At 39.6% G+C, this 27725-nt stretch overlaps 3 protein-coding genes across 3 annotated transcripts; 1 reads left to right on the top strand and 2 right to left on the bottom strand.

Moving 5' to 3' along the window:
- Positions 1-276: 276 nt before the first annotated feature.
- ska3 (spindle and kinetochore associated complex subunit 3) lies at positions 277-7968 on the bottom strand. The gene is made up of 11 exons (XM_034885372.1): positions 7604-7968; positions 7438-7499; positions 5901-6072; positions 5279-5717; positions 5070-5131; positions 4660-4859; positions 4367-4552; positions 3511-3702; positions 2846-2901; positions 2375-2502; positions 277-557 (listed from the first exon to the last, which is right to left on the bottom strand). Exons 1-11 carry the CDS (start codon positions 7716-7718, stop codon positions 400-402), a joined length of 1770 nt encoding a protein of 589 aa, XP_034741263.1. The 5' UTR covers positions 7719-7968; the 3' UTR covers positions 277-399.
- A 792-nt stretch (positions 7969-8760) lies between these two features.
- LOC117952814 lies at positions 8761-15721 on the top strand. Its single transcript, XM_034885370.1, has 4 exons — positions 8761-8856; positions 8964-9153; positions 10804-11007; positions 13817-15721. The coding sequence occupies exons 1-4, from the start codon at positions 8804-8806 to the stop codon at positions 14585-14587; spliced, it is 1218 nt and encodes a 405-aa protein (XP_034741261.1). The 5' UTR covers positions 8761-8803; the 3' UTR covers positions 14588-15721.
- Positions 14612-26490, bottom strand: hcn5 (hyperpolarization activated cyclic nucleotide-gated potassium channel 5). The gene is made up of 10 exons (XM_034885369.1): positions 26102-26490; positions 24874-25060; positions 23501-23605; positions 22671-22808; positions 20824-20985; positions 19753-19846; positions 19503-19630; positions 18583-18729; positions 18224-18461; positions 14612-15917 (listed from the first exon to the last, which is right to left on the bottom strand). The coding sequence occupies exons 1-10, from the start codon at positions 26284-26286 to the stop codon at positions 15745-15747; spliced, it is 1557 nt and encodes a 518-aa protein (XP_034741260.1). The 5' UTR covers positions 26287-26490; the 3' UTR covers positions 14612-15744.
- Positions 26491-27725: the final 1235 nt, after the last annotated feature.

Genomic DNA, 27725 nt, shown 5'->3' with positions numbered 1-27725 from the left:
GAATGACTTAATTCAAAAAGGAAGTTGCACAATGAAATCCTTTATTTTCATTTTCAAATGTTAAACAAAATGACAATACAGAATTACAGACAGTTCCCACTCCCTTATTACCAATTCACCTCACCAACAATAGTTTCAGAGGCCCTTCTATAATTAACTTTATGAATGATTTGCATGTAACCAATAGTGTAAATGTGTGCATAAAATGGCAATTTACTAACTAATTTATATAACATACATGTGCCTCTTTTGTCAGGACTGTTAAAAATTGATGTAAATCATTTTTGCAAAAATAATGAAATGTTATAATACAGAAAAAAAGAAAGAAAGATGTACAAGCAGGTTCTTGAGTCCGGATGACATTTTATTTGGACAAACTGTAATGTATCCAAGTCACTATTACATGTGTGTGCACAGTTTGTACATAGAGTTGTTCCCGACTCCTAACATGTGCTTCAGCCTATTGAGCTCCGTCAGACAAAGGACGTACACAGGGGTCTTAGTTCCAACCAAGCAAATCGCTCTCAGCTCCTCCATCAGAAACTCTGTCTGTTCTCCTGCAGAGGGCAACACAGAACAGCAACCTATTAGAAGCATCAGACAGCTGCAAAGTACAAAAAGTGCTCTTCGTCCCATGTTATCTGTTTTTAAATTTTAGCTATATCTGTCTTTCCAATTTGTGTTATGAACTTAAACTGGAGGGATAGCCTTGTTTTGGTATTTGTGTTGTCCTTACTCGGTTTTGAGTGACATTCAGTAATTTTGTACATAATGTAACATACTATTTAACTGATTAAAATAGGAAGGAAATAAATAATCAAATTGATTGTTCTGCCACCAACGTTTGGTTTGAGTTGAATATTCTGTTGCTAGTGGCAACAGCAGCTGGCACAGTTTCAAAGCAGTTCAACAGCTCTGTGACCAAGGAGAGAGATATATATATATATATATTAACAGGCATTATTTGTCTGCCATCCAAATGCCTTCATTGGACCATTATCTTTCGGAATTCTATTGATTATAGCCATTTTGTGACAGCTTCAAGTTTCAGATAATAAATTAAATGAATTAGTTTAATAACAAATTGTATCTCTGCACTCAGTTTTTTACATAATTAGCTAGCCAGTATGCTAATGCGTCATACCAGGTAACCTGAGCCAGGTTAACTGTTAAATTACTTTGGAGCAAGCTGTTGTGTATTTTACTTTTTCAGACTTATGTATTTTTGCTAGATTATTGACACTGTGGCAACTCTCAAGATCTTTCACTGGTGATACATGGTTTCTTTCTGTTATTGGAGACAATCTTACCCATTTGACAGGATTAGGAATCCAGTTTTTGTTACTTAGTTTTTGTTAGTTTTGTTTTTTGGGAAAAAACTAAAATTGATAAGACAGTTGGAATATATCCCATGCTTTCTTCTGGAATTAGACTGTGGTTGTTTGATGTAAACCAACTCCCAAGGTGAAATAACCTTGCCACTTGAGCCTTTACAAGCATACTATGCATTTCCAACTTTTGTGGTCACATAGTGCTAGGGAGCAACACAAGGTTAAAAGGTTGTAGCCAGGTGGTTCCTGATCAGCTGTAATAGTAGAGTGTATTGATCCACTTGGTGTGGTTTATGCCTGCTACTGAAAATAGGCTCAGTTGCAACTTTGCTACTGAACCTTGATATTTTGACAATTAGGCCATGAATACATTGAACATGGAGAAAAAAGTTAACATGGATGTTCTGCAACCAAACAAAGCTGGGCATTATGACCAAAAATGAATGGCACACATTTGAAAAAAAAAAAACAAACATTTTTAGCAGCACCGCTATTGTTAAAATTGTTGATTGCTTTTATTTATGAAAGTTTGCAGATTTGTGTTCTCAGAAGTTTGGTAAGTGTACTAAACTTCATTGTTTCATTGAAGTTTATTTAAAAGTTTATTTAATATATTTCTAATTCATTATTTATACAATATGTTTTACATTATATATTTTTAATTTAAGAATACAAGTGCAGATTGGTCAAAGGTTCAATACATTTTTTTGTTGAGAAATTTTGTGTATCTAAAGTAATTAGTGTTATTTTATCTTTCAAATAGAGGTTAAAAAACAAGCACATTTCGGCCAAAATAAATAGGCAGCATTTATCGACCATCAGCTGACCCCGATCTAAAGATCGGCATCGGCAACAGGAAAATCCCCATCGGTCGACATATACCTGAAAGCATTTGAGTGGTGGGTGGTTTTTTCATTTACTGAGTTTCTGTAGTATTTAATAGCTGGAAGTGGTTATCAAAAATACAATAATGTATTTTTTATAAACCCTAACTTTATATAATCCTTTATAAAGTTTTAAACACTTAAAACACTAGCCCTGACCTCGACTCTCCGCCGTGAATTTGTTGATGTTTTGGATTGCCAGGTTGAGGTTGGACAGAGTCATCTGCCTCATGTAACTGGGTAAACCCTGGAACTCGCTCTCCGACACCACGGACAGATTCACAGCTCTGAAAAGAGGACATGTTGCAGGTAAAATCTTGATTTGAAAGAAAGTACAGACATGAATAATACAACGATGGCTACAAAATTTAAGGAAAAAAACATCAATTACAATTAAATACAGACAAGACAGACAAAACTAAACACGTTAAAATTCGCCAATATATTAGGAATATACAAACAATACTACATTTAATATTCTTTTCTTCTACTCACCAGCAGTCTGATTTGGTCTAGTCTGCAACTTTAGCAAGGGATTCTTAGTAAAGGTATTGCCATCCTCATCTTAAGCATTGCTTCAAAGAGAATGAATGTCCAGGTAGAGGTAAGTGGTTTTCTGAGTATCTTTACCTGTTTGGGTGCGCAACTTCCATGGCAGTCTTCTTTAACTGAGCCTGGGACACAAGCTTTAAGACAAAATGGAAACCATGAGTGAAAAAGGAAAGCATGAAGTATAGCAAAAAGGTGAAATTTGAAACTTTCAAATAACGCAAATAACGCATTTCCAAAGCTCAATGACTTTTTGATTAAGCACATGAGCAGCCTGTGCGCTTCTGTACAGATGTTCCAATACCAGTATCAATATCGCCTCCAATACTGCCTAAAACACTGGTATCGGGAAGTACTGAGTTCATGCACCGATCCGATACCACATAATAAAGCCCTAAAGAAAATCTACGTTAAAGTAGTTTATGTTCTTTCAGTTATGACTGATTGTCATACTGGATACTAAAAGTTCTACAGTTTTCATTGTTTGTTCATGTTTCACAAAGAGCTGAGCCAGGCCGAAAACAAATCACATCACATCCATACAGGGATAGTAGTATACAGTTGTTATAACATAATAAACTATATGACACACTGGTATTGGATCAGCACTCTGTATCGGCCGATACACAAGTTCAAGTATCGGAAAAACAAAAATAATGGTATTGGTGCATCCCAAATGGAAAGGCAATCTACCTTTTTGCCAGCAAATGTCTATAGTCATTCAACTAAGAATAAACAGGACTCACTTTACAGATGTCCTGTGTAACAGAGCTGAGGTCTGGCATTTCTGGGGTGCCGGGCTCTTGGTAGTCCATCCTGATGCGAGGTGTCCCCAAGCTGAACTCCTGGGTGGGTCCGTCCAGCTCCAGGTTGTGGACGATGGGCTCCTTGGTCACCTTTTTATGCTTCAAAGTCTTCTTGGGCCTTTTTGCACTTCCCTGGAGGTAGACAGGTTAAAATGCAGGCAAGCCTTAAACAAAAAAGAAGTTCATATTTTAATACAACATCATTATTTCACTATAATAAATACAGATTATTGATTGATATTGACACTTAGCATTACTTTTTAAAAATGTTATCAATTTGAGTCCTTGTCCCAAGGACTTTCTTAGCAATTTACAAACTTTTTGTGAAACGGAAGAGGAAAAAAAAAGTAAAAAATAACAAATGGTTATTTTGCCATTTCAGGGCTATACCATCCAGCAAAGTATGATGTAAATATGATGGTCAGTAGAGGTCTGTCTTGCAATATATCAAGTTACCATCACTATCATTTCTATTGTATCATGAGTGTAATGCAATTGATTTAAGGTACCTTTTCACTGAAAAAGGAGTAACAACCTTCTTAATAAAACAGTGAAAACATACAAATAAGTCAGCATGGCTCAAATTAAATATTGTATCTGTAAATCGCATTTAACCACACTGAGCAAGTGATTTGTCAGGCTGTAAGGTAAGAAGATACCGCAACCCTCAAAACAAACAGAAATGAGTTACTAGTCTTCAATCACAAGGATATTCTTAACTTATCTTTCAAAAACAAATTGGGACACAGCAGTGAATTTGACCTGTGGGTAAAAAAAAACATTTCTTTGGTCTTACAGTTTGTAAAGAATTTCCCAAATCAGACTCCAGGTTTGGCATATCTGGCATCTGATTGTCCCCCACACCCATGATGGATACGTCTGGCACATCATATTCCCATGGGCGTTTGGAGCCGATTGCTCCAGTACAATGTGTTGAAAGTTCACAAGTCTCGGTTTCCTCGTCAGCTTGTATGATGATCGGCTGATGATGATGATGATTTTTTTTAGTTAGTTTTTTTAGTATAGATGAGGTAATAAAGAAAAGAATCATTATCAGTGAAATGTTCTACACACCGAAATGCTTTATACCTTTTTGTTGCTGACAAGTCGGTGAACGTATGGGGTTTTAAATGCTGGGATCTCAGGGGTGGTGGGCAGGTTTTTAAGGCGTTCGGGGGATTCTGGGTCACCATTTCTTTGCGCAAGTGGGGAGCGGGGAAGGTTTGTCTTTTTGATCTTGAACCCTGGGGTGCAAAACACAGGTGGCTCTGGGGACTCCAAGTTCTGTACTGCAAATGACATAAGAACAATGTGATATAAGGGGAAAGCAAAACATGTTTCATTTCAGATCTTTCTTATTTCTTTGCACCTAGGATGGTGGATTTATTGTAAATTCCCACGAAAAAACAAACAGAGGTAAAGGTTAATTAAAGATGGAAGCTAAGGCTTAAATTTAAGACGCCAGTTCAGGAGATGAGGAAGCTCTAAGATGTTCATACCTTGTCTCTGCAAATTGTCCATTAGAGTGTTTGCTGGTGTTCCAGGCATGTCTTGTGATGGTCTGTCAAAGAAGAGGACACCGGATAAAGCAATAAAAAGCGCAGTGACAATTGACTTGAAAGATCTCTAGCGGTACTGCTGCAAATCCTGTGCAATGCCGGTAGAGGTCATATACTAGAAACATTATGTAATGCTCATTATGCTCTACCTTTGGGGCTTTTCAACATTCTTCCGGAGCAGATCCATAGTAAAGTCGTTCAGACACATTGTGTGCTCTGAAATGCCAAAGTCAGACATCTGAGGTGTCTGTAACTCATCGTCATCCATCCGCAGGGCACATTTGGGGGTTAAGGGCATGGGCGGTGGTGCGGGCGTGTTGAGTGAGGGGTGAGGGATGCTCATTTCAGGCATAGGAGGCACTTCAGAGCACCCAGCCAGAGTTCTCTTCAGCTGCATCTCAGACAGACCAAAGTCAGAGAGCTGCGGCGTTTGCAGCAAGTCAATAAAGGGTATCGGTCCCGCTGTTGGAGGCGACGTGAAGTGATTACCTCCAGCCTCCTCCTGGCTTCCCCTCTCTCCTCTCGCTGACTTGGTTTCATTCTCATCTGCTATTTCATCTTCAGTTTCTGACTCCTGACCTTTGGCCTCTGTATAAGAAAATCACAAAAACACATTTTGAGTGCATGTTGTTTCCTTTAGTGAGCAGTTCGAAATGGTAGACATAGTAACTTCAACAACTTGCACTGCAGTACATATCAATACGTTCATAACCATACAGTATTATAAAACTATGTTTGACTCCTACCAACACAGCTACAGTCATTACTTACTGGTTGTTCTCTGGGTGTCTCTGGGAGCTTGGTAACCATATTTTTCCCAGTGTCCCTTCAGTGTTCGGATGTCCTGAGCGAGCCTCTGCTCCATCACTCTACAGGTCTTAATGAAGTTACTTACCTCATTCGCTTGTGCTTTCTGCTGAGCAATCTGCCCCTGGATCTGCCCCTGTATGATGACAGGCCAGAGACCATCACTACTCTTTGAAAAGTTAACAGGCCCACAGATCTATAGTTATATGTAGTAAAATAATGTGCTATAAAGACAGTGTTACAGACAGACTGTTAAATACATTACATTAGAAATGCTTGATTCTTACGGCGCCATTTAGTACTGCTGAATGTTTTCATCTTCATTTCTTTTTTCCATGAATTACTAATTATTTTGTATTGTTTTATTTTGTGTATTATTTTGTTCAGTTCCCAATCTTAAAACCATATCACATAAACATCAACTACAAAGTGTAGCTATACAATGTTATCTACACTGCTCAAAAAAAATTAAGGGAACCCTAAAATAACACATCCTATATCTGAATGAATGAAATAATATCATTAAATACTCTTCTTTACATAGTTGAATGTGTTGACAACAAAATCACACAAAAATGATCAATGGAAAATCAAATTTATCAACCCATGGAGGTCTGGATTTTGGATTCACACTCAAAATCAAAGTGGAAAACCACACTACAGGCTGATCCAACTTTGATGTAATGTCCTTAAAACAAGTCAAAATGAGGCTCAGTAGTGTGTGTGGCCTCCACGTGCCTGTATGACCTCCCTACTACGCCTGGGCATGCTCCTGATGAGGTGGCGGAGGGTCTCCTGAGGGATGTGGTGGGGAGGGAACGAGGTAATGGTGGATAGAGAGAGACATGATGTCCCAGATGTGCTCAATTGGATTCAGGTCTGGGGAACGGGCGGGCTAGTCCATAGCATCTATTCCTTCCTCTTGCAGGAGCTGCTGACACACTCCAGCCACACGAGGTCTAGCCTTGTCTGGCATTAGGAGGAACCCAGGGCCAATCGCACCGGATATGTTCTCACAGGGGGTCTGAGGATCTCGTCTTGGTACCTAATGGCAGTCACGGTACCTCTGGCGAGCACATGGAGGGCTGTATACTCCCTCCAAAGAAATGCCCCCCCCACACTATTACTGACCCACCGCCAAACCGGCCATGGTGGAGTATGTTGCAGGCAATACAACGTTCTCCACGCCATCTCCAGACTCTGTCACATGTGCTCAGTCAGTGTGAACCTGACTTCATCTTTGAAGAGCATAGGGCGCCAGTGGCAAATTTGCCAATCTTGGTGTTCTATGTCTAATGCCTAACGTCGTGGTTTTGGGCTGTAAGCACAACCCCCACCTGTGGACGTCAGGCCCTGACTCAGCTGCCACCAACATCGTAACGACGGAGGGTCATTAAAGAAAAATAGAAACCAAATAACTTAAGGAAGGTTAACACATGGCACACTAAATATCAGATTAATAAACAGAATTAGGTTTATCGTTAGTTTCCATCACATTTACCTTCAGGGTCCCGACTTCACAGTTAAGTTCGTGGTATGCTTGCATGGCTTTCGCTGTGCCTTCTGAAATAAGAAAGGAACTCGTGTTGACATATTAAGACTGACTAAATAATGTATACATGATTAACGTTACTAGGGGCCGAACAACAGGGTTGTTTGTCACTCACCGCTGTCATTGTCGTTGTTGCGGTTTTCAAAGGTGTGCTGAAGCTTGGCCGTTTCCGACTCGAGAGTACCCACCAGCTTTCTCAGCTTGCTAAAGAACCGTGTAGTTGGGTCCATTTTCAGATAAGAGTATAAATTTGCAAAAATAAAAGCGAATTCCTACGACACCACAGAAAGGGCGGTTTGTTTACTTTCTCTCCTTAGCAGAAACCGTTTTGATTTTGGCGGGTTCTTCTTCTTCTTCTTCTTCAACTTCTTCTTCTTCCTTGTGGTTTATTGGCGGTTGGCAAACCAACTTAAAGTTGCATTAGCGCCACCAACTGGACTGGAGTGTGATCGAGAGATAAATGCTGGTGAAAAACATTTAAATTAAATTGTACTGAGAGTTTAGCCGTCTGAAGCAATCTCATTTAATTTCAATGGTCTGGAGTGGTTGATAGGCTATGAATTTGTCAGTTTTCAGAATTGGTTGCAATTGTGTGCTATATGTGCATAAAATGGACAAAAATACAGCATTTTTTCAGTGAATGCCACCAAAGACACCCAGTTTGTAATAATGCAAATATATAAATATTGCAACATTTTCATCAGTTCAGACTCAAAAGGAGATGTGGGGGGGGGGGGGGGCAGAGCACATGTCAACAAGATTTTGACCTATGTTGTTTTCACTAATCATATCTACATTAAACAAGAAAAAATATGTTAGCATTTTAGGCATGGACAATCAAAAATTACCTGTACAGCTAATATAAATATTGTGTCAAAATGTAACACAGTTACATTTGTACAGTAAGACTGATCATAAGGGCCTTGTCTTAAATCACTGCTGATAACATGGTAGTGTGAACATTTGGAAGAGTAAAGCTGGCTGTAAACTCACTCCTACATTCCGCTCTCAAGTGCAGAGAGAGCTGTCGGTCGAGAATTCTTATCAGATTAACTGGTTGTTCAGGAGAGTGTATAAATATTGGACAAACTGTGAAGGTCAGTACAAACGTGCAAACGGAACAACCGCGGTGAGTTGCAAAAAAGGTCTCAACAGGTTTCAAGGTGGGTCTGGTAAATGGGTGATCAGAGCATTGAATATAGATTTACAACAAATTCAAACATTCCTTAATAATCAAAAATATTTTACAGCGGCTACTGGGGAAGTGGAGTTAACTGTTCACTTTCTCCATTTGTCAGAAAACAGCTGTGGAGCCATGGCGATGTTTGGGAAGGTTTTGGAGCCAGTGGGCTACATGCAGACTGTGAGGTGAGTTTCACTTTGAACATGTGCAACAAAACAATATATCTTCCAAACACATTTCTATTTCTAATCCAAAACCCTGTCTGTTTAAATTGTGTATGTGTGGTGCTTAGGGTCCTGGTTCAGGGCATCTGCTCCTATCTGGGCGACAGCGCCACAGCAGAGGAGAGTGAGGGGGCCAAGAAGAACCTGGACCACATCGATCAGGAACTGGGAGCATCGGGACACGGCCTGCTGGACGACCAGGAGGTCCACCGGCTGGAGGACGACCTGGCAGTGGTGTACTACCAGCTGGGCACAGCGGTAAGGAAACGCTCCTGGGATCTCATACATGCAGTTAAACTTAGTATAGGCAACTACTTTCATTTTGGAGGGGTGGTTTAATATCAGCTTATTTAGGGAAGATCAGGGTGTGTCTGCCTCTCAGCGTTTTATTGTAAAGGTTACGGTTGGAGTAGCTGTTCAACAGTCACACTTTAACAAAACTAAAGCTGATCATTGTCCTGTGACCTGCTGCTGGCTGATTGATGGGTAGCTAAGAGGAGAACATACTGCACCTATATAAATGAATTGATTAGTTATCAACTATTAAAAAAAACAAACATTAAAGACACTAAAGTAGACATTCTCTGATTCCAGCTTCTTAAATGTGAATAGCTACTAGTTTATTCTCTCCTCTGTAACAGTAAACTGGATATCTTTAAGAGTTTTGGACAGAACAAGACATTTGAGAACGTCATTTTGGGCTTTGGGAAACATTTTTCCCCATTTTCTGATAATAAATAATTGACATTGAAAATAATTGTTAGCTGCAGTCCTTCCCACATATGTACAGCTAATTTAAATTGAACTGGCAGTTTTATAAACAGGATCAGGGGCTCCTAAGGTGGAGCTGACTTTGAAGAGTAACAAGCGTGCTGCCAATTTCGCTAAACGGATGTGTGACTGTGCCTGGACTCATCATGCTGAGCCTATTATGTAAATGCAGATATGTGACCAGATGTATAATTGAACATCTGGTTAGTTCCACCAGATAGTATTAACAGACTTAGGCTTTTTAGTTTCCTCTTTAATTATTTAAAAATGTTACAAAATGTAAAAATACCTTAAATATGCTCAGAATAGCAGCCATCTGTTTCACGAAGCATTTGAATTAAAAACAAAAAAAATCTTCCCGGGTCAGTTTAGCTGGACAAAGTGAACTGAGCTCAATGAGTCAAACCTATAAGCAACACAATCATGTTTTCATACTCTCAATGTAATATAATCTGAGAGTAAAATTTAAGCAGTAGAAAAATGGTGAGGTGTTAGCATGAGTAAAACGTGAAATTAGTTATAATTCAGCTGCTTGATTGAAATGTCTCAAAATAAGATTCAAAACAACCACAAAGAGACACGAAACAAGTTGTAGAACAAGATAAAAAAACAACCTCAAATGACTACAAGGAGATGCAAAACAATGACAAGGAGTCACAACACAACTAGAAAGAGAAAGACAAAGAAACACAAAAGTACCGCAGAGAGACAAAAAGTTAGAAGAAAACAAATAACTTAAGAGATAACGCAACTACCACAGAGATACAAACTGACTTCAAAGAGACAACAAAACCTGTGTTATCTGTAGTCGTTTTGTGTCTTTCAGTCTGGTTGCCTTGCTCCTATGTAGCAGGGGACGGGTGTCCATGGCTGTAATCTAGGGGTTACAAACAGCAGTTATTTGTTTGTAATATTTCAAGTTCTGGATTTGGCATTCATTTATTACACTGAATAAATAATAGAGGTTAACTATTATTGTACAGTTTACTATTGCCATGACATATAGATTTAAATTGGAGTTTTAACACATTTTTACTTATCCTAAAAATGTGTCTTCATAGACTCTGGTCCTGCCATTTAAAAGCTTTGAAAACCCACCCCTGCCCCTCAGCACGGTCTCACCCCTGCTCGTTTCAGGTGAGGGCCCAGTCAGACTTCACCAAGAAGGAGACGGAGGTGTTTCTGCAGTACGTGCAGGACTACCGACTGGAGAGGCAGCTGACAGCTCTATACAACCGTCTGATGGGAGTGTCGGCGCTGACCGACCAGCCCACGCTGCTGGAAGAGCTCATACTGAGTCGCAAGCCCAAACGCTGGGAGCTGAGGGAGTTCTGTGTCAAGGTCGGTGAAGGTGAAGGGGAGGGGGGTCTCTGTGTTCAACTCATCCCCCTACAGGGGGTCATTAAAGTTTCATTTTCTCTATTTTACAAGTCATTATACATCCGCACGCACTCCAGCTTGACTAGAGCAGCAGGAAGCCGGAGGTGATGCAGCAATCTAACACACACACAGACACACACACACACACACACACAGACACACAGACACACACACACACACACACACACACACACACACACACACACACACACACACACACACACAGGGAGGGAAAAGGACATTCGGACAAATTTCTTTTTAAACTGGAACTGGAGTGCAACTGATCTGTCATTAATTAATATTCTTAATTACATCCAATCCAAGAATTAAGAAGATACTTTAGACCACATTTCATCAAATATCGAACATTATCATTTCCCCAAGGACGAAAGTTTATACAGTAAAAGAAAAGCATTAAGGAGCACAGCTTACAATATTAAATATTCAGTTTTCAGACCAAAAATATAAAATTGAAAGCAAAACATTGTGGTCCTGTGGGGGAGTGAAGCATCTATCTTCTCGGTATGAAAATAAACTGAATATTTAATTCAGCAGAGCTGTGACCTTCTGTTGTCTTTCTTGTGAGCTGAGTTGGCAAATTCCCTTTTGCTTGCACTGCTGGTTTGGAAACAATCCACAAAAAGGAGCTGCTCGGGCTGAGTTGCTCAGGCTTTAAACCTCAAATTAAAACAGCAATTTCAAAGTCTGAGTACTGTATACTGTGTGAGAACACGTTACTTAATTGTGACTAGAATGTCAAACGTTTAAAACCCACAAAAGCAAGGGTCAGTGCTCAAATTTCCCTTTTTATTTATTTTTTCACATATGGTCAAATAGAGCGTTGTCTCCTGTTTCTTACATAACCCCCCCCCCCCCCTTAAAAAAAGAAAGAAACCAAATGTCCATCTGTCCTAATGCCCTGGAGCAAGACACACAAAATGACTGCCCACTGTGCGAATAAATGGACCTTAATAGACCGTGCAGCAGTCACAGACTTGCTCGTTATGTAAAAGTAATTATATTTTTCAAACATATTGTAGGCATGACCTAGGTTTGACCAGCATATATTACACTTTATAGGCACGATCGTTTCCAGGGAAGTCATCATTCTTGCAAAGTCATTCAACACGCCTGCTGTTGTCCCTGCTGTGAAGTCAGACACAGTTTTCATCCTACAAACTCAAGTCCAGAGTCCACTTATTAAAGGGCTTTAGGGTACGGGGGAGCCAGCCTCAGTGGATTAGCCTTAATGCTGAAGCAATTTCTGCTTGAAATTGCTGCTGAACGAGTGATTTGTTTGCGTTCTACTCCTTTCAAGGACTTAACATAAATGCTGTGAGTGAAGCCCGGTGCTACCTCACTGTGCAGTCAGGCTATCACAGTGAAATTATCCAATAGATACTAAGATAATAACCACCCTAACTTTTCTTCTGTGTAATGAGCCGAGAAATCTACAGTGGGTTTAACTGTGTGTGCAACATGTCGGACTAATTAGTTGTCAAAGTCACCGCTGTAACTCGAGTCCAGACCGGAGAAGCTGACCTTGTTAACCAAAGGAACTGCAGCTATGTTTCTTTAACTTTTAAGAACTTATCATGTGTAAACATGTCGTGGATGATAAGTGTATGTGTTATGCTGGGTTTTCCCCTCCTGCTGGCACAATAACACATCTTTGTAAATCAGACCAAAGCCACATTACAATATGATAAATAAACAAAAACAAAAATGATTGTGCATATCTGAAATTTTTTGAACGCAACTAAAATGTTCTGCAGGCAGTGATTTTGTGCATTGGCCTTAAATAACCTTACATAGCTCTCTTTACAAAGAGTTTGCGACAGGGGTGGTTTATTTTGGTCAGTCCCACAGGGCCAAGTGTTCATTTCAGTTTAATAGAACGAGCCAAGAGAGTAATAACCAGCCTCGGTCCTGCTGTAACGAGAAGATGTGGAAACACATTTTCAAGTCCAGCGTAGGCGACAAAAATCTCAGATGGCTTGGTGTCCTGCTAAAAACAATACACTGTCATAAACAACAACAAACCTGTGCTAGACATGATTCTGACATTAACTACCTCTGTTAAAAATAACATAGGAAGATGCAAAAGATTTGTCAAAATTGTTTTAGTGTTGGGTTCAGCCATTTCTCTGCCCACAGGAAGAAAACCCCAAATCATAACTTTTCGCTAAGGAGCTGTGAGCTGGACTCACTATTGGTAGATGTTTTACTGCTGTCATCCCCTTGATGTGTTATCAGCTTGGTCTGTAAAAATAAACAAATGTAGTTTGCATATGATTGCATTTGGCCGTAAAAACTTTTTTCAGGAACTATATTTGTCCTGCATCCATCCATAGGTTGTTTCTGGTGTCAACAGGTTGAAAGAACATGATAAATGAAACCTACTTTATTAGCTTTTTGTTTCAGCGTGGTAAGCTAATCGTCGCTACTTTGTACTGTACAAAGGAAATGTCAATTGAAATTTTGTTAAATGCAAAAATGACGCTTAAAACAAATGTGTTTTGCACTATTTCTGTGGATCTTCAGGTTTTGTTGAAGTGCAAATAGCAATGTGCTAACAGGCCTTATAGTTCCTGAAGCTCTTAAATCCTGGGACTACTTGGACAAAAAGTCTCATCAAGGGATTTCTGATACTCAAAATCAATTCTGTTGGCCAAAAGAAAAGTTGTGAATCCCAGCTTTAATTTTTACTCTAGTTTTGACCACTATTTGAAGGCTCACGCTTTCTTCTTTCTTTCTATTCTCTCAACAGATAAACTTTGTCCTGGGCACCGGTCTCCTGTGCCTCTTTACACAGGCTTCTCTGACAGGCAGAGACCAGGCTCTGCTGATGAAGACCTGGTCTGACCGGATGGCTGCCCTCTACAGGAAGATGAAAAACACCGGAGGCCGCTGCTTAGGCTACTTTTTGCAGCAGGCTGAGGGGGATATACGGCTGCAACTCCAAGAGGCCGTGCAGAACCGTGCACCCCCGGAAGAGGCAGCGGGGAGCATTCTAAAGACCCTGGAGAAGAACTATGATTGGCTGCGCTGGGCGGTGATGCTCCACCCTGCCGTGGGAACCATGGAGGATGAGAAGGACGAGAAGGACGAGAAGGTTGAGAAGGACGAGGAGACACATGAAGAAAAAGAAGAAAAGGAAGGTGTGCTGCCACAACAGCAGCCCGACAATTTCATTTCTGTGGCATCTGAAGCACCAATCCCCCACGTGGTGGCGTGCTATCGTGACACGCCCACTTCGTTGGACAAGAGCCGTATCCACCAGCTTATCGTGGACCTGGAGTGGAAGATCCCCAACCCGCCACCTGAGGTGTACGCTTCCATCGAGGAAGACCCAGGCAGAGCGCGGCGCTACCTGGCCTCACGCATGCTGAGGAAGCTGCAGGAGGGGCTGGGATCTGGTGTGTCTGTCCACGTGGTGCCGGGCAGGATGGAGATGAAGTGCAACTTCCCACCAGCCTCCTACTACCTCTATTGGTACAAACACCGGCTGGCCTCGGGCACAGTGTGTGTGTTTGGATGAAACACCGCTGTTTCCACACAGATGTTTCTTAATCATATTTAAAGCATCTGTTTTATTTTTGTTGCTTTCACAGTGGCATTGACATGTCTTGTGTAATATAATTTCCAAATAAATTACATACATGAGTTTTTTGTTTACTTTCCTATAAAGCAAAATTCCAGTTTATATTGCAACTTGGGTCTCATGTCAGCCATCCTTAGGACAGTCGGTCCACAACTTTAGAGCAGACCGAAATGTCTCAACAAATATTGGAAGAATTGCATGATCTTTTGCACAGACATTCATGTTCCCCAGACAATGACTCCTAATGACTTTAGTATTCCGCTTACTTTTTATCTAGTGCCATTATGAGGTCAAACTTTTCCTTTGTCATAAACTCTGATGAAAATTTCCAACAGCCTCAGTTGTACTTTGTGTTTAGTGTTATTAAGCATGCTAAAATGCTACACTGAGCTGGTGAACTTGGTAAACATTATGTCTGCTAAAACATCATGTTATTTGTGTTGCAGCAGAGTCTGAACGGGGGAAGAAACACAAGAAGTCAGACAATCAGACAATAAGTTTACATGTTTTACCAGATTTTCTGAATAAGGTGAATTTAAAGGTGATTGCATCTGGAACACTGGTAATAATCCATCATGACACAAGAAAACTATGCTAAGAACTGTGATGAATGGTCAAGAAGTTTAGCTAACATGAGGGGTTTGCATGTGTTTCTTTCCAGTCTTTTGTTTTTATTTATAGGAATAATGGCCAAAACTACAAAAGTAAAGCCCAAGTTGTAGGAAACCAGAATTCTCCTTTAAGACAGATCTTTCTTTTTTTTTTTCATTAAGGTATGCATTGACTTTCCAAACATCAATGCTAAATAGCAGCATCAACAAGGAAGCAGAGATCAAGCGTTTGACCCGTTTTTTACTGTTGTGGTCTTTGATTATTGCTGATAACTGACAGATCCGGAGACTGTATAATTACCTGTCAGAATAATATGCTCTAAAATTGTCCATCTCATCCGTGAATAAGTGTCCAACTGGTGTCCACATGAGGAATCAGCAACAGTCGTACTGTCCATCACATAATCACATTAAATGTCCTGGAAATATCCATATTCCCTGTCCTTTTCATACAGTAAAATTGAAAATTTCTAGTTTTTGGTCTTACACAAGTGCACCATCAGAGTTGAGCTGAACCACTTTTTGTAAGTCCTTCTTGACATCTGGGAAGCCCTCCAGCACCTCCTGAAAGTCGTCCCAGGAAAGAGAGAAGCACTGGCAGTCGGTCTGCGCCTTCACTGTGGCCAGATGTTTGCCTTTGGTCAGCACACATGTCTCTGTTGTACACACAGAGGGAACCACAAGAGCGTGGTTAATGAACGAGTGAACCCTAATGACGCAGATGAGGTCTGACGATTAATCCTAAATTAAATAACCAGACTTAGCTGAGTTGTGTCGGGAAGCCTGCTTAACTCTAAACGCTGCTGCTGTTTGCTACCAAAAAGATTAGGACCAGTTCCCACTTAAAGCCTCCCCTCCGTCCCTACAATTGGAAAAGATAGATTTATTCACTTTTGGTTTGACAGTGATGTTTTTTAAAAGAATGCTTATTGCTTAACTATACAAATAAACCTGCAAATGGTTGTTGTGTGTATATGAAAAAGCAATGAATGCTGAGCAATGAAAAGCCAGTTGGAAACTTCAAAATCACATAAAATCTGCCCAAAAAAATCTAAATCAATTGATCAGTTACTTCCATTTTATACTAAAACAAAAATGCATTTCATTTGAACCAATTAAGATACTAAATGTCCATATGGCAGTTGCTTAAATAAAAAACACTCATACATAATTAAACTGCGTGACTTTAAATCACCTAACTCTAGTGCTATCTAGCCATGACGATGGTGGTGGGTTTTATTTGTCCAGGTTTGACATTTCTGTCCCGCTACCAAAAAATGACGACAGCAACATCTTTTCCTAGAAGCATTATCACTGTTACTTTGGTTAATCCGTAGAATAAGCTGTCAGCTGTTTTCATAAAGACTGTTTCTGTTGTCGAAAGCAGTTTCAGTGAAAAATGCTCACAGTGAGGTCTGAGGATTATCCAGATTGAGACGAAAAGTGACAGATTTATAAATGGAGTTTAGTATGATTTCCTTAAGAGAGACAGCAGCATATAATGCTCTCTAATCCAGCAGCCCAGCAAAAGATAACCCTTGTTGACACCTCTCTTGACATACAGTTGTTTCAACAAAACAGTTTTTGCAACTCGGATTACTGATTTTAATTGAGCTTTAATTGGAACCGTTTTCTACAGAAGATAGTCAGAGCAATGAAAACTTCTGTGAATTATAGAGACACTTTTTCTGGAATTAGATGTTGCTGCTCAGTTAAAAAAAGTGTTTTTTTAATGCTTTAATCTCAACAAATGAAGCTCCATTGTATTGTGGGGGAGGCAGAAAAAAGAGGGGGATATTTCCAAATCTGGAGAAAGAACAAAAACTACTACGAGATGTTATTTGTTATTTGAGTGAACTCACTAAACTTTTAAAAGTATTTTTTTCATAGCTCAATAAAGAGGTAAATACACTCCAGTATGATAAATCATTTTAAAACCCTAAACACACATAATAGTGAAAAGAACAAATTAAAAACTGAGTAAACACCATCTGCTGAAGAAGACCATGAGATGGGATTGAAAGCAGAAAAAGCTCAAAAATCACCACTATCTTTAATCACTATCTCTTCCTAAAACTATTCAGCTGTTAAGAGGCATTCAGTTTTCAGTAAACCAACCAAAATTGGACACAAAATTCATAATCCAACCAAAGCATGACATCCTGCTTTAAATGTCTTCTCTCTTGCTATCAGCTGTCTTTTCAGGCAAATGTGCAACCCTCCTCCTCCCCTTCTACCTCTGGTCATTGTCAATCACGGCAACCTGAGTCCCTTCTCCACCATCACCAGTGTCTAGTCTCCATCAGTGGGGAAATATGTTGAACTTCTCCCCCCTTTTAAATTATTTTTAACGATGGAGTCTTATCCCCAAAGACTCTGTACATGTCATATTATTCTTATGTACAGAAATCTTTGCATATCTGCAACAAAGTCTCTCCTGATTGGATAAAACCAGGTTTTAATAGCCAAAAATTAGAAGAATACTGACAAGAGACACTCAACAGTTTTTAGGAATAAAAAGTTACATAAATCAGGCTCAGAGTCTGAGATCATTTTTTTTTGTTGAGAAAATGGCCTTTAAAATCTACCGATGCAAAAAGCCACAAATCGATGAAAATGTAACTGTAATACGAGTAAAATAAACACCTAAAGTGTATTTGTTATAGACATGTCATGGAATCAAAACAGCCCACAATCTCACAAAAGTGCATAAAAACAACAACATTTTTGTCTGTAGTGTCTGGTCTTAAAGTTAAGTCACTTCTATAAGCTAAAAACTGGATTTTCAATGTTTTTCTATCTGCTTCCAATCTGCTTTCAAGCTAACCGGGCTTAACACGTTTAAAAAAATATTCTGCTATGTTGTATTTAACTTCTTTCTTCTCTCCCACTTCAAGTTTCCTGACTATTGCTGTTTGGAAATCAATTCTCAGTGATACATGCATCAGTAAATCCAACTCACCTCCAAAAAAGTCTCCGTCACACAGTTCCCTCTCGTAGGAATCTGTCTCCATGACAACCTGGCCGTGGTCGATGAAGAACATGCGGTCGCCTGGGACGTTCTGTCGCACGATTGCGTCTCCCTCCAGAAAAACCTCGTAGTCCAGTTTGAGGAGGACGGCGTTGATAAAGTTTTCGTCTCTGGTCTGAAACATTGGCACTTTTCTTAGAAGGCGGCTGCACATCACCATCAGGATTTGCTGGAAAATAAAATATGTTGGTAAGAAATATATGATTATTATAAAAAATAAATAAGATGAACAAAGACGCAAAAGAACAACAACTTAGCATTAAGTTCCAAGAGATGAACCTCAGCTGTACCTCTTTGAGCGCTGAGGACACTGTGTGCATGACGTCCTTCTCCTGAAACCACTTGCCTCCGTAGCGAGCCTGGTAGTAGTTGGTGATACGGAGCTGCAGCTCTGGTGGGAGCTTCATAAAGCCCATGTAATGCTCCAAACGGCTCATCTGTAGGAGGTCACAGTGTTCAGGATCCACTTTCTTTTCCCCATCACATTTATACATGAGACAGCATTACAATGCTCAGATCCACTCAAGCCACATTTGCTAGAATTTTTGAGATACTTCCTTGATCCCCAGGGAGGAAATGACATTTTTACACTCTGCTGTTATATTACATATTTCACACAGGCCAGAAATACACACACATGCACAAACAGGACCTATACATGCATTAATAGAGATATGTCAGACTGAGGGGAGTGCCCATTAAAGGCTCCCCGTGCAGTGGATAGTTTGGTGCATTGCTCCAGGGCACCTCCACTGTCTGTACTTCGTCCGTACGGCGACTTTGAACGCGACCCTCCGGTTCCCAAGCCAAGTCCGCTGCCCCATATTCTATATTCTATATCTAGGTCTTTCATTGTTTTCCAAATGTACAGAATAATCTAACCAAATAATTGACTTATATATATGCTACGCCTCAACACCTAGAAGTCATTAATATTTTAGATTTTGATTTGCACTGTGATAGAAGATGGGCCAAAACAATCCCAAAGGTATAAAATGTCTGATACTCAACTAAATAAATGTACACCTTGGTGGCTGCAGGCAAGCTTAAGGAGTTAATGACATCAGACCTTTGTGTTATCTAAATTCCCTTTTTCTCTCCCTAGATTAGTTTAAAAGCAACTAAAATATGCTAATATAATTCCCATTATTACTTATTTCTGTTTCACTGAGTACAGTGACTTGTCTACTACTGGGATGTATTTTCTTACCTTGCTCTTGTACTCCTTGGCTGCTGGGTCGATGTTGGCGATCATGGTTGTAGCGTTGGCCACGAGGACAGTGTACATCAGACAGCCGGACACCATGCTGACCATGACGATCCACATTTCAACGTAATCTAGAGAACAAGACACCATCACTCAGCTTGTTTACTGGGAAATGGTTGGTATTTATATCTGAGAGAGAATGTGATACTTATACTTTTTTTAGTGCCCGATAAAGAAAATCAATAATTCTCACTTGTTGGTGCGTCCATGGAGCCATAAGAGAGAGCGATCATCTGGGAGAGAGCCCGGAAAACTCCCCAGGAGTACTTCACGATCACTGTGGCGTTCTGGAAGAAAATATTTCCTAATAAGTGAGACTTTATTTAGATCTGGAGCTTCAAAACAACAACAAACACATGGATTTAAACTACAGCATATGGTATGGATATTTAAAGTACCACAAAAATATGTTTTGTCATATATGCCCGAGAACAATTTTAGAAATTAGTTATGTAGTAAAATAGCTGATGAATAATTCCCAACACGTCATACACAACTCCTCATCAACAACCAATGGTGGCAGAAGTATTCAGATCCCTTACTTAAGTATAAGTACAAAAACCACACTGTGAAACTACTCCACAACAAATCAAAGTCCTGCTTTTAAAACCTTACTTAAGTAGAAGTTTGTAAGTATTACCAGCAACATTTGAAAAGTAAAAGTCATTGTGAAGTGAAATGTTTCTGGTTTATCTGATGTTTTCTGAATTAATATTCTTGTTGCATTAATGCGTATGCTGCACTTTACTACTGTAGATGTTTAGCATTGTGCTTATTTTAATTCCTTGATATACTGTTGGGTAATTTAATCTACAGCAATGCATCATATTCTATGAGATCATCATTTTTGTAGCGTTGCTGTCCTGTGAGAATCACATATTTCTAAAAAGATTTCATGGTGTCAATAAAACAGCCTTTTTGTCAGCTTTGTGACGATGCATTTTTCAGCTGATCCAAGAGGCGTTTTAAAGATGTTATATAGCTTAACGTGTAGAATTTTATCAAGACATATAGGAACATTTCATTCTTCAGTTCATAACAAACATTCAAAATCACCAGATTTATAGATACTTTGTTTTCACTGGACAGGAAGGGGAGGAAAAACTGAAAAGTCATCTGAAAAGTACCTAAAGCTGAGATGTAGTGGAGTAAATATCTCACATTTGTACATAAATAAAGCACTGGAGTACATGTAGCTAGTTATATTCCACCATTGTCAACAACCATCATCATTCACACTGTAGTGTTGTGAATTTAGTTTCACCATCAGGTTTTCTTTCCGGACCCAGCAGTCGGTGGGAAACTCCTCCAGCATGGGGACAAAATACTGGATGCAGCCGTTCCAGTGACAGAGCAGGAAAATCATCATGAACAGAGATAAGATGCGGAAGAAGAGGCGGACCACCTCCAAGTTTGCATTAGACACCTGTCAGGAAGACATGACACGAAAACATGTGACTTTAAGGCATTTGGTAAGCACATCAAAACACACTGTGGGACGTCCCGCTTGTTGGCTGAGATGTGAGTCATCTTACAGCAGCATACTGGGTTCAAGCCTGATCCAGGATCAGCCATGTCCTCTCCGAAGCCTGAACTGTATATAATCTGGTGCATCAACAACATCAAAATATCTCCCGTGTTTAGGCAAATTAATATGTTTTCTCACAAGTTACAGAAACTCATGATTTATTTAAAATCCAAGGCCCACCATGAATAAAAAAAACAAAAAAAACAATGTAACAATGTTAAAAGACATGGTGATACAGTATATTTTTAGTAGGGTTGCACAACATTGACAAAATGTGATATTACGATATTTATTATGAATATTGCGATATCAATATTAATTTGGATATTTTTAACCATAGGTAAAATTACAAAATGTATGGGAAAACGCATCAAAATATATTCATAACAAATACAACACAAGGTTTATTTCAACTGACTCTCATATTGGACTGGTACAACATGAATAAATAAATAAGGACCATGTCTACAGAACAGGACATGTTTTATTGGTTGGATAGTTTAAAATAAAGAGGACAAGACACAACTTTTCTGTTGCTGCTTAGTTTTTTTGGTCCAAATAAAGAAAACCTGCCTATCCATCCGGCTATTCTTGTTTCTTGCCCTGCAAAAATGCTTAACATATATGGCAAGCAAAAAAGTCACAAACATCAACACCTTTAAAATTGTGGTGAAGTCCATTAATACAACACCTTCAAAGCCAGTTTTTTGGAGAACTTCACTGATTTAAGCAGCCTTATCAGCAAGGGAAGCATGACACTAAAGGACATCGATGCAAGATTGGGTGAAGCCCAAGGTGTGTTTCTTAATTTCACAACATCTGGATGTTTAAGCAATAGACCCTAAAACAAAAGGTTTTCTACATTACAGCAATGCCGAGTCAATCTTAATGTACCAGGTTTCACCACCGTGGTCTGGGTTTGATTTCAATTCAGGGAAGGCTATTTTTGGGCACAGTACCCCCCAAACCACTCAGGGCACTGGTCCAGTACTGGCAGCCCATTTACTCTGACATCTCTCCATTTGTGCATGAACAGGTCCTGAGCATGTGTATGGGTGGGGGGGACTCAACTTGCAGGGAGCAATGAAGTAAACAGATTTATCTGTGTGAAATTATTCAATCATTGTGAATACAAAATATTTTTTTACAAACCGAGAGGGTTTCCAACACTACACTGAAAGAATACACCAAAACCATTTATTTTACCAGCTAGTAGTCAATTAAAGGCGTGGAGTTACGCATTAATTCCAGACAACATACATTATGCAACATCAAGATTCATTCCAAGATGTATTGTGTTTCATTATGAGATCACCATCAACAAGGTCAGTTTGAGGTGTCGTATTCCTTTATTTTTGAGTCCAATGTCTGGGCACGTGCAATTAAAAAAAAAGGTCAACTCAAAAGAATTGGACCAATATATCGTCGGCCGTAGAGTCAGCTCTTGTTTTACAAATGACGTAAAAGTTTAAAGTCAGATTTGTCATTGGATGCCAGGTCTGGTAAGGTATCAGCAGTTAGTGGAAAGATTGATTGAATTTTAAAGCTGAGCTTTGAGGACTTTGTCTGGCGTTTGAACTTACTTTCTCCACTTCGTTGAAGAACCTGACGAGTCTGGACACTCGAGCCAGCCGGATCAAGCTGAGTATCCGCACGAACATCAGTATTCTCATCATCTTGTTGGTCTTAGATGGGTTGTCGTTGTTCTGGTATTGTAAGTCCTGGGATAATAAAATAAAGACATCCAATTATCAGTGATATTTTTCTTGTTTAATCTCTTTTCTATTTATCTTTAATCTAATTTACAATTTGTATTATTACTTAATATAACACTGTTAACATGTTTCATAAGGTAATAGCTTAACATGTGCTTCTTTTTTTAAAGATTCTTTTTTGGGGCACTTTTGGGCCTTTATTTTCACAGAAGAGATGAAGACATGAAAGAGAAGAGAGAAGGGGAATGACATGCAACAAAAGGCCGCAAGGTCGGAGTCGAGCATGCGGCCGCTGCCTCTACATATGTGCGCCTGCTCTAGCAACTGAGCCATCCCGGACACATGCATATTCTTGACCACCCCTTACTGTTTATTCTATTTATTACATTATTACATTACTCCAGACTGAATTTGCACTTCTGGTTAGATGCTAAACATTCCCTTTTGTATTTTGTGCAACAACAATAAAGTTCAATCTAACCTAATCTATTATCATTGAATTTACCTTTTCCAAATCATTTTTATTTTATTGCCTTTTCCTCAGTACTGTAGTTATTGTCTGTAAAACTTCTTCTTACTGCTCCAAGTGTTACATAAGTTTCTCATTTTAAACCACGAACACATCATATGAAACTAAGTGCATAGTTATTTTGTGAACTGACAAACACTGCAGCAGTTTTCTGTCTGTTCATTATTACCGCAAACAGCAGTATGTAGCCGATTGGGAAAGCAGCTATAACGTCCGGTATGAACCATGTCCTCAGGTAACTGACTCGGATCCGCTTGATATCCAGAATAGCTTCCTGTGAAAGAGAACAGAGCAGCAGATTGAACAGATAGATGAAGATGCTGTGCAGCGCGTGACTCAATCAGATGTATAATTTAACACTTGAACCGAAATAATATTTAGGGCGTTTGTCCAGAAATTAGGGGAGACAGTGGTATTGGATGAGATTAGCAGTTTGCTCAAAGAAAAGCAACATTAAAGGGATAGTTTAGTTTTTTTTAAGCGATTTGGTATGAGGTACTTATCTATCTATTGGCAGTGTATTTTCTACAGTAGATGGCAGCCGTCACGCCCCCAGTATAGAGAAACGGGCAGGACTACTGACACCGAAGCTAATCAATATACTGTACAGCAAAATGGATTTTAGTCACCTGAAAAAAGGCCCGCCCCCCAAAAAAATCAATATCAGTTTAAGTGCATGATATATTAGGGGTATTTTCACTGATTTACCTTTCCGTCAGACAGCGCTTCACATCAGGGAACTGATGCGGTTCCCTATGCTCTTTTCAAAGCCACCAAACTCCTTTGACAAAAACAACTTTAACTCATACAACACGGGGGTGATGGTCTACTGCTGCCTCAATCAGTTAGTTAGTTAGTGTTATTGTTTGACTTTGAAGTTTTCTGGTGACTAAAATATGTTTAGCTGCTGACCCGTCCACAGCAGTACATTGCTTAGCTCCCGTTTTGGTACTCCTGCCTGCTTCTCTAAACTAGGGGTGTACCGGCTGCCATCTACTGTAGATAATACACTGAGTAGGGGGATATGTACCTAATTCAACCGCAAAATCCAAACTATCCATTTAACTTCAGAACATCATTGAACTGTTGCTACAGATGCTGCAGGCAAAAACATGAATATTCCAAACAGGCAGAAAACGACGAATAAATCTGGCATATCCAAATGCTTGTGTGGTCCAGAGTAAACACCACAGACAGGAAAAAAACACCACAGATGTGCCATTTGTTATTGGAAGGACAGAGGTCACAAAGTATCAGCAGATGAAAACAAACAGGATATAGTCTGCATAATACTTAATTGGAAATGTTATATGTCAATACATCATGATCCCTGTTATAAAACCAAACAGCAGGTGCCAATTTCTGTCCCAAGGATGAGGGGCGTGGTGTGTGTGTGTGTGTGTGTGTGTGTGTGTGTGTTAATCTAGCCTTTCGTGTATTGAGTAGATTAGAGATGGGGCAGAGATGGATTGTATGTGCTTGTCTGCACAGGGATTATGGTCTCCCAGATTGTGCCTGAAAATAGAGTACATCAACTCTTACCTCTCCGTCCTCTGCTATGATGCCCATTCGGAAATTTAGGGCCACATCTATCAGGAACAGAGTGTCCGAAAACACGTTAAATCCTTCCCATGCCAGCCCACTGTGTCCGTCCAGAAACGCAATCTCCATGGGAATCCCTATTAGGTTCAGGAATGTGATGGCCATCATACACATGATGTAGTAACTCCTACAGGAAAAGATCAGAAAACAAATGTGTGACCTTTGAGTGAGCCTTAGATCTTGTTTTCCATGTAGGATTGTAGCAGAAAGTCTCAGTTCATTTGCTAGAAGGGCTCATTAGACAGTCATGGAGCAGCCGGTAAGGCAAGCTCATTTATGCACACTAAATATTCTGATACTGTAACTGCACATACCTTGGCAGCCAGGGTTCAATTGCCAGGTTCAAATAACTCTGATCTGATCCCTAATTGTTTCATTCCCTCTCTGTTTTCCCTCCATCTGATCACCTTACAAACTAATAATAACAATACTGCATGGATAATTCAACGCCAGATCCTTACAGAAGTCATTTGATCCACCTGGTTTTGTCCTTCTAATCCTCCGGTATCATCTTAAATTCATTTCACAAAACTAGAACTTTATGAGTGAAAATCTTTCATAGCACTCACCTTTACTGATTATCAATTATTAGTTGCTCTTTTAGGTTAATTGTTGTGATTTAATGTGTTCTTAATCTACATTTAATACCATTTTATACTACATCTATTTTTCAATTTTTGTTTTCACATTTACAAGAGTGCAACACTAATTATTATCATTTTCAATTTTTGCATTTTTTACTAATGCTTATTGCTAATTAATAATGTGACATGCAAGTAATATGGAGTGGGGCTGCAACTAATGATTATTTTCATTTTTGACTAAAGTGATGAATACTTTCTTGATTAATGGTTTTGTCTATAAAAAGTCAGAAAATATTAAAAAATGCCATTCAACTTGATGTCATCAAAATGCTTGTTTTCCCTAAACACTCCAAAATCTAAAAACGTTCAGTTTACCCGCAGAGAAAGAAAAAACAGCAACTCTATCTATTTTTTTATTTATCAATTAACTAGCTTAACTAATTAGCTTTTCAACTCGAATATAGCAAAGAATCACTTCCAGAAACTTGCAGGAAGTACATAACTTTTAAAGTAACAGTGAGAATAAATGTGGAGGTGGTGTCTACGCACAGGACTGGCCTGAATCTATCAAGTATATTAAATACCTCATGAGGCTGAACGGGTGGATGACAAAGACTCCGCTCTGCAGCTGCCGGACGCACTCCTGCTCCACGGCCATCTCGCTGCCGTACACGTACAGGGACTGCCTGTTCAGCTGTGGGAGAAGCATGGCTCTCCATCCACAGGTGGCTGTGGTGGATCCCGTGGCGGGACCTTTTAGTTTCTCCATGCCCAGTCTTTGGTCCCCTCCGATCAGCCGAACGCGCAGGCCATCCTCCCTCTGCTGCTGCTTCTCGGAACAAGCGGACTCTGATTATACCAGTCCTGACCTCCCCTCTAGGTCACAAGGTAATTTTCCATCAATGCTCCCAACCTCAGGGCTTATTGAAGCTGTGTGGAGCAAGGCGACTGGATACCCGCCTTTTTGCTCACTCCTTTACTCCTCCCTCCCTCTCTGTCTGCCTCTCTCTATTTCTGCCCCCACCCCTCCCCATCCCTCCACTTCTTTTCTTTTTCTCCCAGCTCATCAACTATTCAGTATCTGTGTCTCATCCCCACATGAATCAAGCCATGTCAAGAGGTCCAGCTCACATTAATACTGAAGCCAATGACGCGTGCATGTGTGTGTGTGTGTGAAGGGGATCACAATTATTGTCATGTGAACTAGACATCTGGCAGCATGTACAGAGACAAGTTTGGTTTTGCCCAGCCCCGCCAGGGGTGTAATTAAACCCTGTACTGTGTAACCTGATGCTGTACATATGCTCGCAGCTCTGAGCCAGCTCCTGTGTTGTTTATTTGCATATTTCACATCATTTACAAAACAAAACAGAAGCTCACATATTGCATTTCAAGGATTACAAAGCAGAAGATTGGGATTTCCTTTAATTAAATATATTTGTACATAGTCTTGAAAGGTTTTGGTAGGATTGCAGCAACGTTTATAAAATGTAAAATAGAAATTATATTACAGGATGTAGCAGCATGGTAGGATTACCTGAGAGGTCATGGCATTGGGTAAAGTGAATTACTGGCAGCTTAGTGCAGGAGATGTGTCTAATAATGTGATGGACATTTTGTGACATTAATAGGCCGTTTTCTATATATTTTTGGAAGATTTTTTCTGACAATTTGCAGTAGAGATTTAAAGTAAACACTAGAAGTGGGAAGATTAATACCACTGACAGGGTTCTACATTTCAGTTTGAGGAGGAATCAATGCGTGTGCTTTATGTGTGAGCCTTCTCCAGGTGCACACTGTCTCTTGTTCGTTTTACCTGTTAGGCATTAAATCCAAGGTACATTTCTCAAATATTATAAACATCTTGTTGGGTGAAAGTGGACTGTGGACCGACTTTGCTACCAACCAAATCTTCAAAACAGTTTGACAAAATACCGTCGGTTGTTTTTCACTGCCTTCCAAAACAACACATATATGACAGTTTCAAGAACTATTTGTGTGTGGTTTCTAATTAATATATCGGTTTTTGCATCGCCATCGCAATATCAACTTGCGCAATATACAAATCGCAAAAGGCTGCAACATATCACAATAGACACTCACAGATTTTTTGTACTAGCTGAAAGAAAATACCAGTAAAAAACTGAAAGGTTCTTTTATGTGGAGCCTTTTTATATTCAATTCAATATTCGATTTGTTCAATAGAAG

The sequence above is a fragment of the Etheostoma cragini genome, chromosome 11 (genome assembly GCF_013103735.1).
Source record: "Etheostoma cragini isolate CJK2018 chromosome 11, CSU_Ecrag_1.0, whole genome shotgun sequence".
Taxonomy (NCBI): domain Eukaryota; kingdom Metazoa; phylum Chordata; class Actinopteri; order Perciformes; family Percidae; genus Etheostoma; species Etheostoma cragini.
This window is presented reverse-complemented; position numbering and strand designations above follow the sequence as displayed.